The sequence below is a fragment of the Guyanagaster necrorhizus genome (genome assembly GCF_019112545.1).
Source record: "Guyanagaster necrorhizus MCA 3950 unplaced genomic scaffold BT62scaffold_11, whole genome shotgun sequence".
In the NCBI taxonomy this organism is placed as follows: Eukaryota; Fungi; Basidiomycota; class Agaricomycetes; order Agaricales; family Physalacriaceae; genus Guyanagaster; species Guyanagaster necrorhizus.
In genome coordinates, this window is record NW_025064890.1 from 1,204,604 (window position 1) to 1,216,690 (window position 12,087).

Below are 12,087 nucleotides of genomic sequence, written 5' to 3' on the forward strand. Positions count from 1 at the left end.
TCGACGCGAGCCACAACAGAGCCCAGAAAGCGAGTACTGGTAGTGAGGCTAAAGGCTGATCCCATCTGTCCATGCCAGCTACTCGCTGTGCAAGTGCTGTATAAGAGAAGGAAGTCGCGCCCCCAACCCTGTAGCGTCATCTTGCCGTGCCAGGGTAAAACTGATTGGCTTGACCTCTGACAGGACAATTTGTCGACTGATGTAACGCGGTGTACACTGCGGGCTCCTCATCTAAGCTCGTCATTAACGGAACAGTCGGGCAATCATTATGCACAGCACCTCATTATTAAGTGATCAATCGTTGAAACGGAAAGGCGCAATGAAAGCACAAGTAGGCACAGACTTGAGCGGCTTATCATATCATCACGCATAGCCCCGAGCTCCAAGTCATCCGGATTCTGAGCTGCTGAGCGAGGAGAGGGGACTCTGGAGAAGAAAGAACTTCACCTGCATCTTCGCCCGTTGTTCTTCTATCAAGAAGAGCCTTCAAAGCCGACAAGATAGAGCTCTGTCGGCTATGGGCGCCACCCATGCGAGGCCGACTCCAAAAATAACAGCCAAGACTTGATGTAAGCAAGCATCTTTGGGTTGCGGCGCAATGGAATAACCTGTTACGCTAAAGGAGCAGAGGCAACTCGTGATTGTGAAGCGCGCCTGCAGAAATGATGAAATTGACATCGGAACATGGCCCAGAATGGATGATACTTTACTCCAGCCAGTACTAGATCCAGAACCCCCAAGTCTTTCCGATTGCATAGCATCGGCCGGTGCTAGTACATTTGGACCAGTCAGAAAAAAAGGTACCGTCGGTCAACACTTGAGCAGCATATGGCACAGCACACAAGCGAGACTCATGTCATATTGATTTGGATGCTCAAGAAGCTGTCCATGCTACAGCTCTTCTCATCTTGCCCAGTTAGAGATCTCGTTTTGTATACATTAGTGATGTGGATCATGACGTCCTAATCAAGTCAAGTCAAGTCAACTCATCATATCACGCAACGCATAGACAGATTCCATCAAACCTTGACTACGTACAATGATCCAGCGAGTAATGGAATCAGTCAAAACAAAATGCACGATGGGGAAAATATCTCGTCAACTTCAGCTGGCGAATGTCTAGGTCTTTGCGAACATCAGGGGTCCGGCAATTGAGATACGGCGGAAAGCTGCCCTGATATGATATCAGCAGCATAAAGTCCCAGCAGAGCTACCGCATAGACATGCTCGTTGATCAGGACGACGACCATCCAATCAAGATACGCATCACGTTTGGCCTGTAGTTGGGACAGTACATGCATCTCTGTGTGATTATCACCAAGACTACTAGCTTGCTTTCTTGTCGAAACTTGGATGTGAATCACAACCGTGATAGATCTCAGCGTTACACATTGCATTGCACATCTCCTTCAAGGCACGCATCAATACAAAAAAAACTGAACATGAAAAAAAAAAAAAAGATAACGAACCTTGTATGTTTTTCTGAAACATCACAGCTTGATTTCTGCACCACCAGATTCAGGCCTTGAAATCCCACTCTCGGCTGTAAATGCCCGTCATTATTGAATAATACTTACTACTACATCATCGTGCCCGATTCGTCGACGTCGAAGGGACAGCCCAATAATCGCTCGGGACAAACCCATTCATCAATCCCTTGACCGCAGCCTTGGCACTCGTCCGCAACTTTCCCTCCTCCTTGTCCTCCTCCGCCTCGGCCTCGTTAAACCCCAGCCCAAGTTTCTCAGCCATATCCTGCGTCGCCCTGTCGTTTCTCACCCATTCGCCTTCATCATGCTCGCGGGACCACCATTCCTGAGAGGCCGCCCGCAGCGATGGTGTTCGCGCGATGGCACCGCGCGTATATTTCAGTAGGTGCAATTTGGTAACGAGTCCTTGGAGAGTCGTCGCTGTACGCGTCTGGGTAGGAGAAGATGGAGGAGAAGGCGGCAGGGCAAGATGTATTATCACAGGGAGAAGCAGGAAGACGATTCTTCGAAGGAGAAGCAAGTTGTCGTGCCACTGCGGATTCTTAGTATGGCCAGGCCAATATCTGAGGTAGAGAGAGAAAGAGAGAGCTCACCATGAAGACAGAAGTGGCATCAGGATCATTGGGTATTTGAATGCTACGCGTCATTTTACAGTACCCTTCCATGACAGCGGCACATATCAGCGCAACAACGCCTAGTGTTCGATGTCGTTCTCTATGCGTCCCTCTAATCGTCACGACCTACATCCTTATCAGCTCCACACAGAGGAACAAAAAAAGAGCTGGGAACACACCCCGACAATCGCAATCTCGCATATATAAGAAAGAATCGAAGTTGCAAGAGCAAACAAGGCAAAATCGCCGTATGAATGACAGTATTCGCAACTGGCTACGACGTCGTGGCCAAATCTGTAACCCATATCAGCATAGTTGACCAGGGAGATACAGCGGGACGCGCGCACCGAACATATAAAGTTCTCGTCTCAAAGGAGCCCATTCTCCCTAGTAGCTGCTCTATAGCTCTCGGAAGCTCTCGCTCGTCCGAGTTCTTCAACAAGAGACTCCGGATTGAGTCCGCCGGCATAGACAGCGGTACCCTTAGCGCCGTAAAGATATTTGGCGGTGGCAGAAGGATGATAGAGTATGCGAGGAATATCGAGTGGAGGAGGAGGAAACAGCTAATGCCTCGCCCAAGTCGTGGTGTGGAGGACCACGTCAGCCGAAGGAAGTGCAGCGAAGGAAGCAGGATGGCAAGGAGGGTTGCGAAAAAGAGAAGAAGAGAGGCACCTGCCTGCACCATAGAGGTCGAAAGCGAGGAACATGAAAGGGAGGCGAAAGGAGGAAATTTTGTTTCCGCCAAGGATCGAACCTGTCGGTAATCTCCGGCACGCTCCCTAAGTAACTTTGCCTTCCATTGAACGTAGTAGTAATTACACGTGTTGGTCGTATGGCATTCGGGCGGGGGACAGTGAACATCGGAAGTGGAGGAACTTTTGTATCTATATCTATCTACGCGCGCCGTCATGCATAGTCGCAATGACGCGCCGACGTGAATTATCCTGGAGCAGAGTAATGTGAGAACACCATGGCTGCAGTGAGTGTGTAGGTCTAATAGTTCACTATTATATTAACATCAGTAAAATACAACTAGTCCGACGCAAAAACTCCATTTCGGAAGCTTCAAGTTGCAAGACCAAGTGCTCTCCGCATTCATCGTCTTCTACTAACTAACTTCCGCTTTCCTTTCTGGACGGAAAAACCGTCTCTACTCTGACTTTTCCCAATGGTTATAACTCATTGCGACGCGATCCGTGCTCATAATTCTGGCATACTCTAGGAACACTCTGTACCAGTCGCGATCAAACATGGAAAGCAAAGAAAAACGAGGCCGGGGACGAACCTATAATTATACGCCGTCATATCCTCCTCCCTCCAGAAAGTATGACTCCAATCCCGGCCCGCTGAAGCAATCTTTCTCGCAAGATCTTCATGGTTGTTGTCCCCTTTCAGATCGCCATGAAAGAACACGATGGTGTCCCACAGATCCGAGTAGTCTACTTGTATGGGGATGTAGTGCACCCAGGGCATAACCCTATCTGTGAACCTGGACAGAGTTCAGCTATGTGGGCAGTTCCTGGTCGGTGTCGGAAGTCACGAACCATTCGGGATAGATAGTCGACTTGAAGATGAGTGCGTGAGAGGACATGAGCCACTTTAAACGCCCGGACCATGCGTTGCCGTCAACCTACATAAACAAAGAGAGAGATTGAGAAACGAAAAGAAAGAAACCGAAGCACGACCACCCACTGACATCAAATATATACTTGTACCTTGCCTGCTCCGTCTGCGACCGCCCTTTCGTAAAGTCATACAACTTAGCCAGGACCTCGCAAACATCAGGATCACACTGCACAGGATCGCCCGAGAACGCCATATCAAGCATCGCCGGCGCATACCTCGCCTTCTGGACCACCTCACCCCTCCCCACTCGTTCCCCCCTCGAACGCGGCGGCGCCAAAATCGTCACATTATCGCCCTTGCCCTTCTCCACCCAATCCATCATCCGCATCCGATGCGAGAGTGGCCACTCCGAGTCCCGAACGTGGAGGATCCCCGTCGTACGGCCCCGCCACTGCAGTCGATCATCGGTCTTTTTCTCCCATACGATGTCATCCTTGTCAGAGAGCTCGCCCAGCCAACTGACTGTGTGTGCGATGGTGATGTCGTGATGCAGTAAGGTTTGGGAGTAGGCGAAGGACGGGATCATGCGGTGGGAGGGAATGGGTCCCTTTCCCCAGGGGAGAAACTGTCCGTGCTCGCGAAGGAGGTGCGGGTGTAGGCAGGGGTCCATCGCTTTTCGGTGGTCGAAGATGAACGTTTTGGGAGCATCGGGCGGCGGTGGTGGCCAGGATGCATTGAAGGTGAAGTCAATGGAATCTTTCCAGGCGGGCGAAGTTGGGTCGCAGCCTGAGATCCATCCGTGATGTTTGACAGGAACAACAGGATTGTCGACGTCGATATCTGTGACGGCATTAACATTGGAAAACGATGAGAAAAATCAAAAATGACGTACAAGTCCCTGCGCGAGCGTGTTCGAGGGCCTTCTCCCGCAGTTCCCAGTCGGTGACGTGTTCTGGGTTGTCATGCGGATGGAAAACGGCACGAAAGGGTGGTAGGGATTCATCGACATCTTTGAGCAGTTCACTAAGCATGCCGGCACCACTAAAGACGTGATCGTGGGTACTGGGGTCGCGGATGGCGTAGTTGACAATTCCAACAGGATGTCCTTCCTCTTTACCAAGAGTAAACGAGTCTTCGTGACCCTCCCATTCGCTGACGATCCTATTTAGATCGACTGGGCTGACGCTCCAATAAGGCTCGAGGTCTCGGTATATCTGGTCATACTCGTCTGGAAGCTGAATATTGTGCTTCTCAACATATTCCCACCTATGCACAGCTTAGATTCGAACAAGTTTTTTTTAAAAAAAAGCGGAAGTACCCACCATTTATCGAATCCACGAGGGGGAGCTCTTTTATACCGACGCTCATATTCGATCACTGCCTCGTTGAGAGTCTTACTCGCTCGCTGCAGCTTGGCTTCCCACTTGTTCTCCGAAAATTCAATGAGTTGGTAGATAGGATGCGGTCCCTCTGCATTTACTTGGAGCAGCCCGTTCGAGAGATATTCGTGCATGGGCAGATCATCTGCTTCAGCCTCGATATTATTTTTTCCCGCTGCCTTGTGCTGCGAATTCCCTAGACCTCCCAAATTCCCCGACGAATGGTATACAGGTCTGGCATGCTCAACCGTAATAGATTCGGTGAACGCTTTGAGAGTCAAATTAGCAGTATATGATCCATAAAGATTTGTCCAGAAGCCTCCGGTAATAACCAAGAGAGTAAAGACGGTGATAACGGCCGCTGGGCGCCCTTGGCTCGACCTGCGAAGAGTTGAAGTGACTTTTAGCATGCTGCGGACAGCTGGTGAGGGAAAGGAACCTCACTCTGGAGCCGGACTTTTAGGTTTGAAAAAATTGGACTCTTTTCCAAAAGATCACTTGGAAAGTCTTTTAGAACGTGTTGGAAACAACGACGCGTCCGTCAACAGATCGAAAAATATGCTCTTTTTGGCGTAAAATCAGTACAAAAAAAAAAAACAAAGGATTTTTCATTTAATTATTATTGTAATTTCTAGTGTGAAAAGTCATGTCATTTTTAAAAAGCAGCCGACACCAGCAGTGCCTTGCCATTGGACGTGAAACCATTCGGGCTCGATATTCATGTTCTGATTGATATTCATGCTCGTAGGTCGAACGGCCGCCGCGGCTACTGCGTCTGAACTGAGTTTGAATTGAGCCGGCATTTCCCATTTGGAGGCACGATGGCCCACAGTGGGCACCTTCCTACTCTTTCTCGCAGTGGGAAGAAGACGTTGTAAACTGTATTATAACCTGCATTTGTGGCCTAGTAGCAAGTCTCATCACGACATCTTGATTCTTGAATATCATTCAATACTTGAATCACACAACAAGAAGACCTGAGAAGACAGATTCAATCAGGGAATCCAGTGATCTGGTAATCTTAACCAGGAGTCAGAAAACAATACAAAACAAATGTGGCTTAGAATATACCTGTCACCAGTCAAAATTTGGCCAATGAAGAAGATCAGTTTATTAAGGAAATCTTGCTGTCAAATCTGAGTGTTAGCATCACAGACTTTGACTGATATTTGGTGAGCATCAGAGGTTTAGCAGTTGAAATATGACAGAAAGTTGCCATAGAATGAATGATATGAGTCTGCAGCCTTGACTCCCAGCAGTGCTTGCTTTCTAGCTGGAACTTTGATGTGAAGCAAAGATAATGGAAATATCACACATTTCTGTTGTATATTAGTGTATTGCACATCACCACTCACCTTTTAGAGCCTTCAAGGCATGCATCAATTCAAGACCTGAAAATGAAAAAGACACCTGAAACATTTCTTCACAAGATTGCCTTGAAATCCTGCTCTCAGCTGCAAATGCTCATTATTATTGAATGATACTTACTATATCATGGTTTCTGATTTATCTATATCAAAGAGCATTCCAATAATATACAACAACAAAATGTTTACATGATACTGTGCATATATGTTACAATTTTTCCTATTCCTTTTCTTTTGACCCCTATTTATGCTTAGTCAAAGTGTCAAGAATAAGCACTTAGAACCATGGGAAGGCTTAGTCATCACAAAACTGGCTTCATCATAGTTCTTTGATATGACTGACATCTAACAACAAATGCACAATCAGCCTTTTATATATGGTAATGATGCTCAAGGACAACAAGTAACAAGGACAGAGAAATATACAATAAGTACGAAATATTAATAGCACACCATGTATAGTATTTAAGGAAGCCTGCTCTCACTGGTAATCTCCAGCTTTGAGCTAAAGTTTATTCTATACCATTCTCTTTTGAGCCTCTCAAAGCATTGGCCTTATGATATATTCGAGCAGACTATGCATCAGTGAACTCAAGTGATCTCTTAAAGTGCAAAGAGACATCAGTTTATCATGTGTATCTGTTCACATGACACTTGGGTCTAACAATTAGCTTGAAGCTTCCTTTTCTCTTTCCTCATGCCTGTTAGTGCAGAGGAAACTGAATGCTCTCTATCAATCCATCAGACCTGAACTTTGACCATGAGTTCTTCGAACTCCTTGCTTCAATAATCAGAACATTGTTGGAATTATTGGTGATCATCCAGCTGTGCTGGGGACACTATTCAATCACTGTGTGGGCCATCAGACATTACAATGAGTTCCAATATATCTGTGACATTCTATGAAATATAACCTCAGATCTTCTCTTATATGATATCTCTGACTTTCAACAAATATCTCACCAGTCCCTGACAAGCCCCCTACCAGAGGCTGGGCCTAGCAGCACATATCAAGGGGATGTTCAAGAAGAAGAAAGACCTCAATACTCTCTTCAAAGAACTGGCCAAAACCATGACTCTCACATTGCTGGATTCCACAACCCATGAGTACTTAGACCCTCACTGGATCATGAGGATGAGGACATCCCCAAGAACTTCTTTCAGCAGTCACCCTCTCCTGACCTTCTCTCTGCCTCTCCAACCAGAGGGATTGGTGATTACACCAGAGATTCTATCAGTCTCACTCAGATAGCTGAGTGATCCCGATATGCAACACCTCAAAGCCAGCCTGCAAGCCCCACCACCTCCTCTCCATGCTCAGTCAGGACTAGCAGTGGGCTGAGGAGGGCATCCTCAGACTGACTTGAGGACAAGCAAAGAAATCAGGAAGTCCAAGAAGAAGTCATCTACAGGTACTTCTCTATATGGGACATCAACATCCCTTTCAACTACAATGAAGCTCTTCAACAGGAAGAGTAGAGGCAGCAAATAGCATCATGACTAGTTCACAGCAAGCTTGAAGAGTGCATCCTTGAGAATAGAAGGCAGAGGAGGCAGGCCACCAAGTATGACAGTGAGCATAAGGAAGAGTAGTGAGCCATGAAAAGGGCCTGACTGAAAAGAGCAAATATTGCCAACTGGTATGGACTTAGACCTGAGGTCATATCTATACTCATGTCAGTCCAAGCTAACCCCTCAACCCCCATCTTCCAAGAATCTAGCACTGACTCTGACTCTTGGAGCAAGAACCATTGGCAGGAAGAAACCTTCACTGCCAAGAGATGACTCTCTGAGTCTTCTCTGAGCCCTTCCACTCTCAAATATCCTCCTTCCAGATGAATCCCCAGTGCAGACACCATCTTTGAGAATGATAAGTCCATCCTCAGACACTATAGACTTCAGGTCTCTGACACTGCTCACATCTCCATCCAAGCTCTCCAAAGGTTCCTCAGAAGTCAAGTGGTCAGACAGCTCCTTGATGATAGATATCAAAGGAACATCCAGCTTTATTGTGAGTGAGTAGAAGTAGTGAGAGCAACAGGAGACAACTGATACAATGACCATATCAGGTCTCAGTCTCCCTCCATCTACTGCCCTCAGACCACAAGTCCCATCGCTGGCTTCAGCTTCCAGCCAGGGCAGCAGAATGACAGTCTGACTGCTAAGAGACACAGAGAGTTCCTACAATCAGCCCACTGCTTCCCTCCTCAGAGAGGACGATAGAGACAAGGATGACAAGGAAACTGAAAGTAGTGATCCACTATGATCAGAAGAGGAGCTATCATACCTCTTAACAGAAGACACAGATGAAAAAGAATTGGCCAGGGAGATTGAAGAAGCAAGAAGGCAAGAGTATCAGGAGCTATATCTGAACAGTGTAAAATTCTTATGGCATGATGCTACCTGAGTAGTATTGCCACTTGGACAATTATATCTTCAATCTGCTGCTAACAAAAGAACAGAAATCCTAAGGCATGCAGCAATCAACTATGCTGCTGTCTAATATAACAAATGGCATCTGGAAGACCAGATCTAATGACCACCAGCATATCCAATGCTGGCCTAAGCACAACCCATGCTACAGACACCACTAACCATTCTAAGAAGGGCCATCTACACAGCTCCCTCAATCCAGAGCACTTTTTCATACTCCACCCCCTCCTTATGATCTATGGCAACTTGGCTAACTTGAACTTGACCAACAGCCTAAGAAACATCTACAACATACCAAAACCTATGGACTGACAGAGAAAGTAGAGTTCTGGGAGTACAGCCTCCTCCAGATAAAGCAACTGGGAGTAACACTGGGAAGGAGCCAGCCTGAGATGACTCTAAAGCCATATGACTCAGATTCACCATCTGAGATGAGGTAATCATCAGAAAAGAAGAATCATAGGGGAGTTTGTTAGCTGATAATAATTTCCTCCACTCTTTCTCAGGTCCACTGCTAGATTGGTGATGCCCACTATTTTCTGAATGGCTGAACCCAATGGGTGCACTACCAACCAACACAGCCATCCTTCAATGCTGCCCAGATTTACTTCAGAAGCCCCATTCCTTCAAGAGAGCCTCCAATGACATTGACTAATTCCTGTTAGGCCTAAATTTCATATGACTATTTAACACATGATAAACAGTTCAGAATCTCGCACTTCAGGTTAGACTGACTGAGTTCACTGATATGTCAATAGCGTTGTGTAGTCAAGGCTTTGAGAGTAGCTCGAGATAAGATGGTGAAGAGTAAACTTTAGCTTAATGCTGGAGTTGTACAGTGAAGCTAAGCTACTTAAATATGATTTTACTACTCAGTTATAAATAGAAGTATCATAAAAGACTTTGTCTGTCATCGAGCTGTTACCCCTGCTGTTGCCAGCCTTTCTACAATAGCTGTTGTCTTGCTGTTGTGCTGTTGCTGTTGCACTGCCATATAGAGATAAAAGAGGTATTGTCCTCTCTTCACAGCATATAGCAGTGCATCAGGACAATGACTGACTGGATTGCTGACTAAGCATTCCTACAGTCACATCCTGACTAAGCAAAGATAGAGGTTACTCCTAAAGAAAAGAAAAAAGAAAAGAAAGAATAGAAAAATCATAACAATTCCTTGTAGACTGCAAATAATATTTCAAGGTATACACCTCATACTTGAAAATGGATATGAACAAGGTGGTCTTCGCTGCCTCCTATCTAGAGGAGAAAGCCAAGATCTGGTGGATCTTGATCTCTCTAAATTTTCAGAATACTATCTGGAAGCACTACTGATACCTCTCTTGGCCAATCTTCAAACAGATATTAAACAACAAATTCATTGACCTGGCAGTACAAGAAGTGCACAAGCAAAAAATAAAGGAGTATAAGATGGCTGATAAAGCCATGACAGATTACTTTGATGAACTGGAGTGGCTAGCTAAACTTGCTGAATTCTGGGATGATATGGCCAATGACAGACAAATAGTCAAGGCCTTCAAGCAAGAGGTTCCCTTCTCTTATATCACCATGATCTCAGCTATTGGCATCAAATCTCTGATGCTGGTCAGATACAATAAATGGAAGGAATGGATCATTGAGATGTATAAGGAGTGGTAAAGGCAGAAAGCAGAGTCCTCAATGTTACAAGACTATCTGAAGAAATTCACTCTGCTAACCCTAAACAAGAACTTGAGGACAACTGCTGGAAAACCACAGGGAACCTCTATGGCCTCACCATCCTATAGTTTGCAGAAGATAGGAACAGGAACAATCTACATTGGAGCAGGGAAGCCGATAGACATAGACTGCATGAAGAAAGAAGAGAAGTGTTTCAACTGCAGGCAAAAGAGTCACATGGCTAAAGACTGCCTAAAGAAAAAATGAACCTGAGAAGATATTCAGGCACAGATTGCTAAGCTACAGAAGGAAGATGAAGAACTTGGCAAGGAAACAAAGGAGGAGGAGGTAAAAGATGGGGCCAATCAGTGAGCGATTCTGCTGCACCAGCCAAAGACATTTACAGTGTGTGATCAACAGCTGCTAGTCAGACTGATAAAGTTTCTGTAGTTATTCCTATATCTACTGTACCAACATATTCAAATATACCCCAGAACTTTAACTCACACATTGAAGAATCACAAAAGAAACCTCAAATATCTTCAGGCTGAACAGGAGCAGAGAGCCCCAACACCTGGCTAAAACCATTTGATACTGAGTGGACCTGGCATGCCATCTGAGATGTCAGAGATGAAGCAGCAGCTAAAGCCATGCTTAAAAACTGGGTCTATTGGACTCAGGCTGAGGAAGTCATTGATGACATGATAGAAGGAATAAAAAGGGCTGAAAGATGCTGAGCCCTGGAATGGCTCGATGAACTTCAAGGACCACAAAAGTTCATTTGGAGGTCCAAAACAGTTGGATGAGACTTACTCACTAAAGCTCAAATTGAAACTCTTATGACTTGTTCTGTCCATGTGGTAACAGCCTTAATTAACAGTGGGTGAACTGAAAGTTTCATCAACCACACTTTTATCGACAAGCACAAACTTCCAACTCAAGCCACTGCAGCCCTGATCCCAATATATAATAACACTGACAGAACAAAAATGTTAAGCCCAAATTCCATGTGACTATCAACATGTGATAAACAGTTCAGAACCTTGCACTTCGGGTTAGACTGACTGAGTTTACTGGTGTGTTAACAGCATTGTGTAGTCAAGGCTTTTGAGAGTAGCTCAAGATAAGATGGTGAAGAGTAAACTTTAGCTCAAAGCTGGAGTATTACAGCAAGAGCTACACTACTTAAATACCATTCTGTTATCTGGCTATTAATAACTGTTCACAAAAGATATTGTCTATCATAGAGCTGTTACTCCTGCTGTTGCCAGGCTCTCCACAAGTGCTGTTGTCTGGCTGTTATGCTGTTACTGCTATGCTGCAATTGATGAACAAAAGGAGTATTGTTTCTCCCTTCACAGCATATAGCAGTGCGATAAGACCAAGATCAACTGGATTGCTGACTAAGCTTTTCCATGATCCTAAGCACTAGCTCAAGCACCCTGAATAAGCAAGAATAAGGGTCACTTCTGGGAAAAAGGAAAAGAAAATAGGAAAAATCATAACATTACCCTCTCCTTAAGACCATTGGAATGATGGTTAAGTTAGGATAAGTTGTCTGCTCTATGTTTGATTGATCACTGCA

At 45.5% G+C, this 12,087-nt stretch overlaps 2 protein-coding genes across 2 annotated transcripts; both read right to left on the bottom strand.

Moving 5' to 3' along the window:
- Nucleotides 1–1,338: 1,338 nt before the first annotated feature.
- Nucleotides 1,339–3,184, bottom strand: BT62DRAFT_97226 (uncharacterized protein). Its single transcript, XM_043189067.1, has 5 exons — nt 2,452–3,184; nt 2,284–2,398; nt 2,084–2,230; nt 1,470–2,022; nt 1,339–1,407 (listed from the first exon to the last, which is right to left on the bottom strand). Exons 1-4 carry the CDS (start codon nt 3,012–3,014, stop codon nt 1,585–1,587), a joined length of 1,263 nt encoding a protein of 420 aa, XP_043040507.1. The 5' UTR covers nt 3,015–3,184; the 3' UTR covers nt 1,339–1,407; nt 1,470–1,584.
- BT62DRAFT_948869 (uncharacterized protein) lies at nt 3,042–5,467 on the bottom strand. The gene is made up of 6 exons (XM_043188088.1): nt 4,993–5,467; nt 4,563–4,936; nt 3,801–4,510; nt 3,649–3,734; nt 3,390–3,593; nt 3,042–3,333 (listed from the first exon to the last, which is right to left on the bottom strand). Exons 1-6 carry the CDS (start codon nt 5,457–5,459, stop codon nt 3,255–3,257), a joined length of 1,920 nt encoding a protein of 639 aa, XP_043040508.1. The 5' UTR covers nt 5,460–5,467; the 3' UTR covers nt 3,042–3,254.
- Nucleotides 5,468–12,087: the final 6,620 nt, after the last annotated feature.

Excerpts from the sequence above, each read along its gene's own strand:
- BT62DRAFT_97226 (XM_043189067.1), bottom strand. The coding sequence starts at position 3,014 with ATGACGGCGCGCGTAGATAGATATAGATACAAAAGTTCCTCCACTTCC. Across the intron at positions 2,399-2,451 it reads ACGAGAACTTTATATGTTCG|ATTTGGCCACGACGTCGTAG; the intron begins GTGCGCGCGTCC and ends TATGGGTTACAG. Across the intron at positions 2,023-2,083 it reads ATGCCACTTCTGTCTTCATG|TGGCACGACAACTTGCTTCT; the intron begins GTGAGCTCTCTC and ends AAGAATCCGCAG.
- BT62DRAFT_948869 (XM_043188088.1), bottom strand. The coding sequence starts at position 5,459 with ATGCTAAAAGTCACTTCAACTCTTCGCAGGTCGAGCCAAGGGCGCCCA. Across the intron at positions 3,735-3,800 it reads GGTACAAGTATATATTTGAT|GTTGACGGCAACGCATGGTC; the intron begins GTCAGTGGGTGG and ends TTGTTTATGTAG. Across the intron at positions 3,334-3,389 it reads ATGACGGCGTATAATTATAG|AGTGTTCCTAGAGTATGCCA; the intron begins GTTCGTCCCCGG and ends CGACTGGTACAG.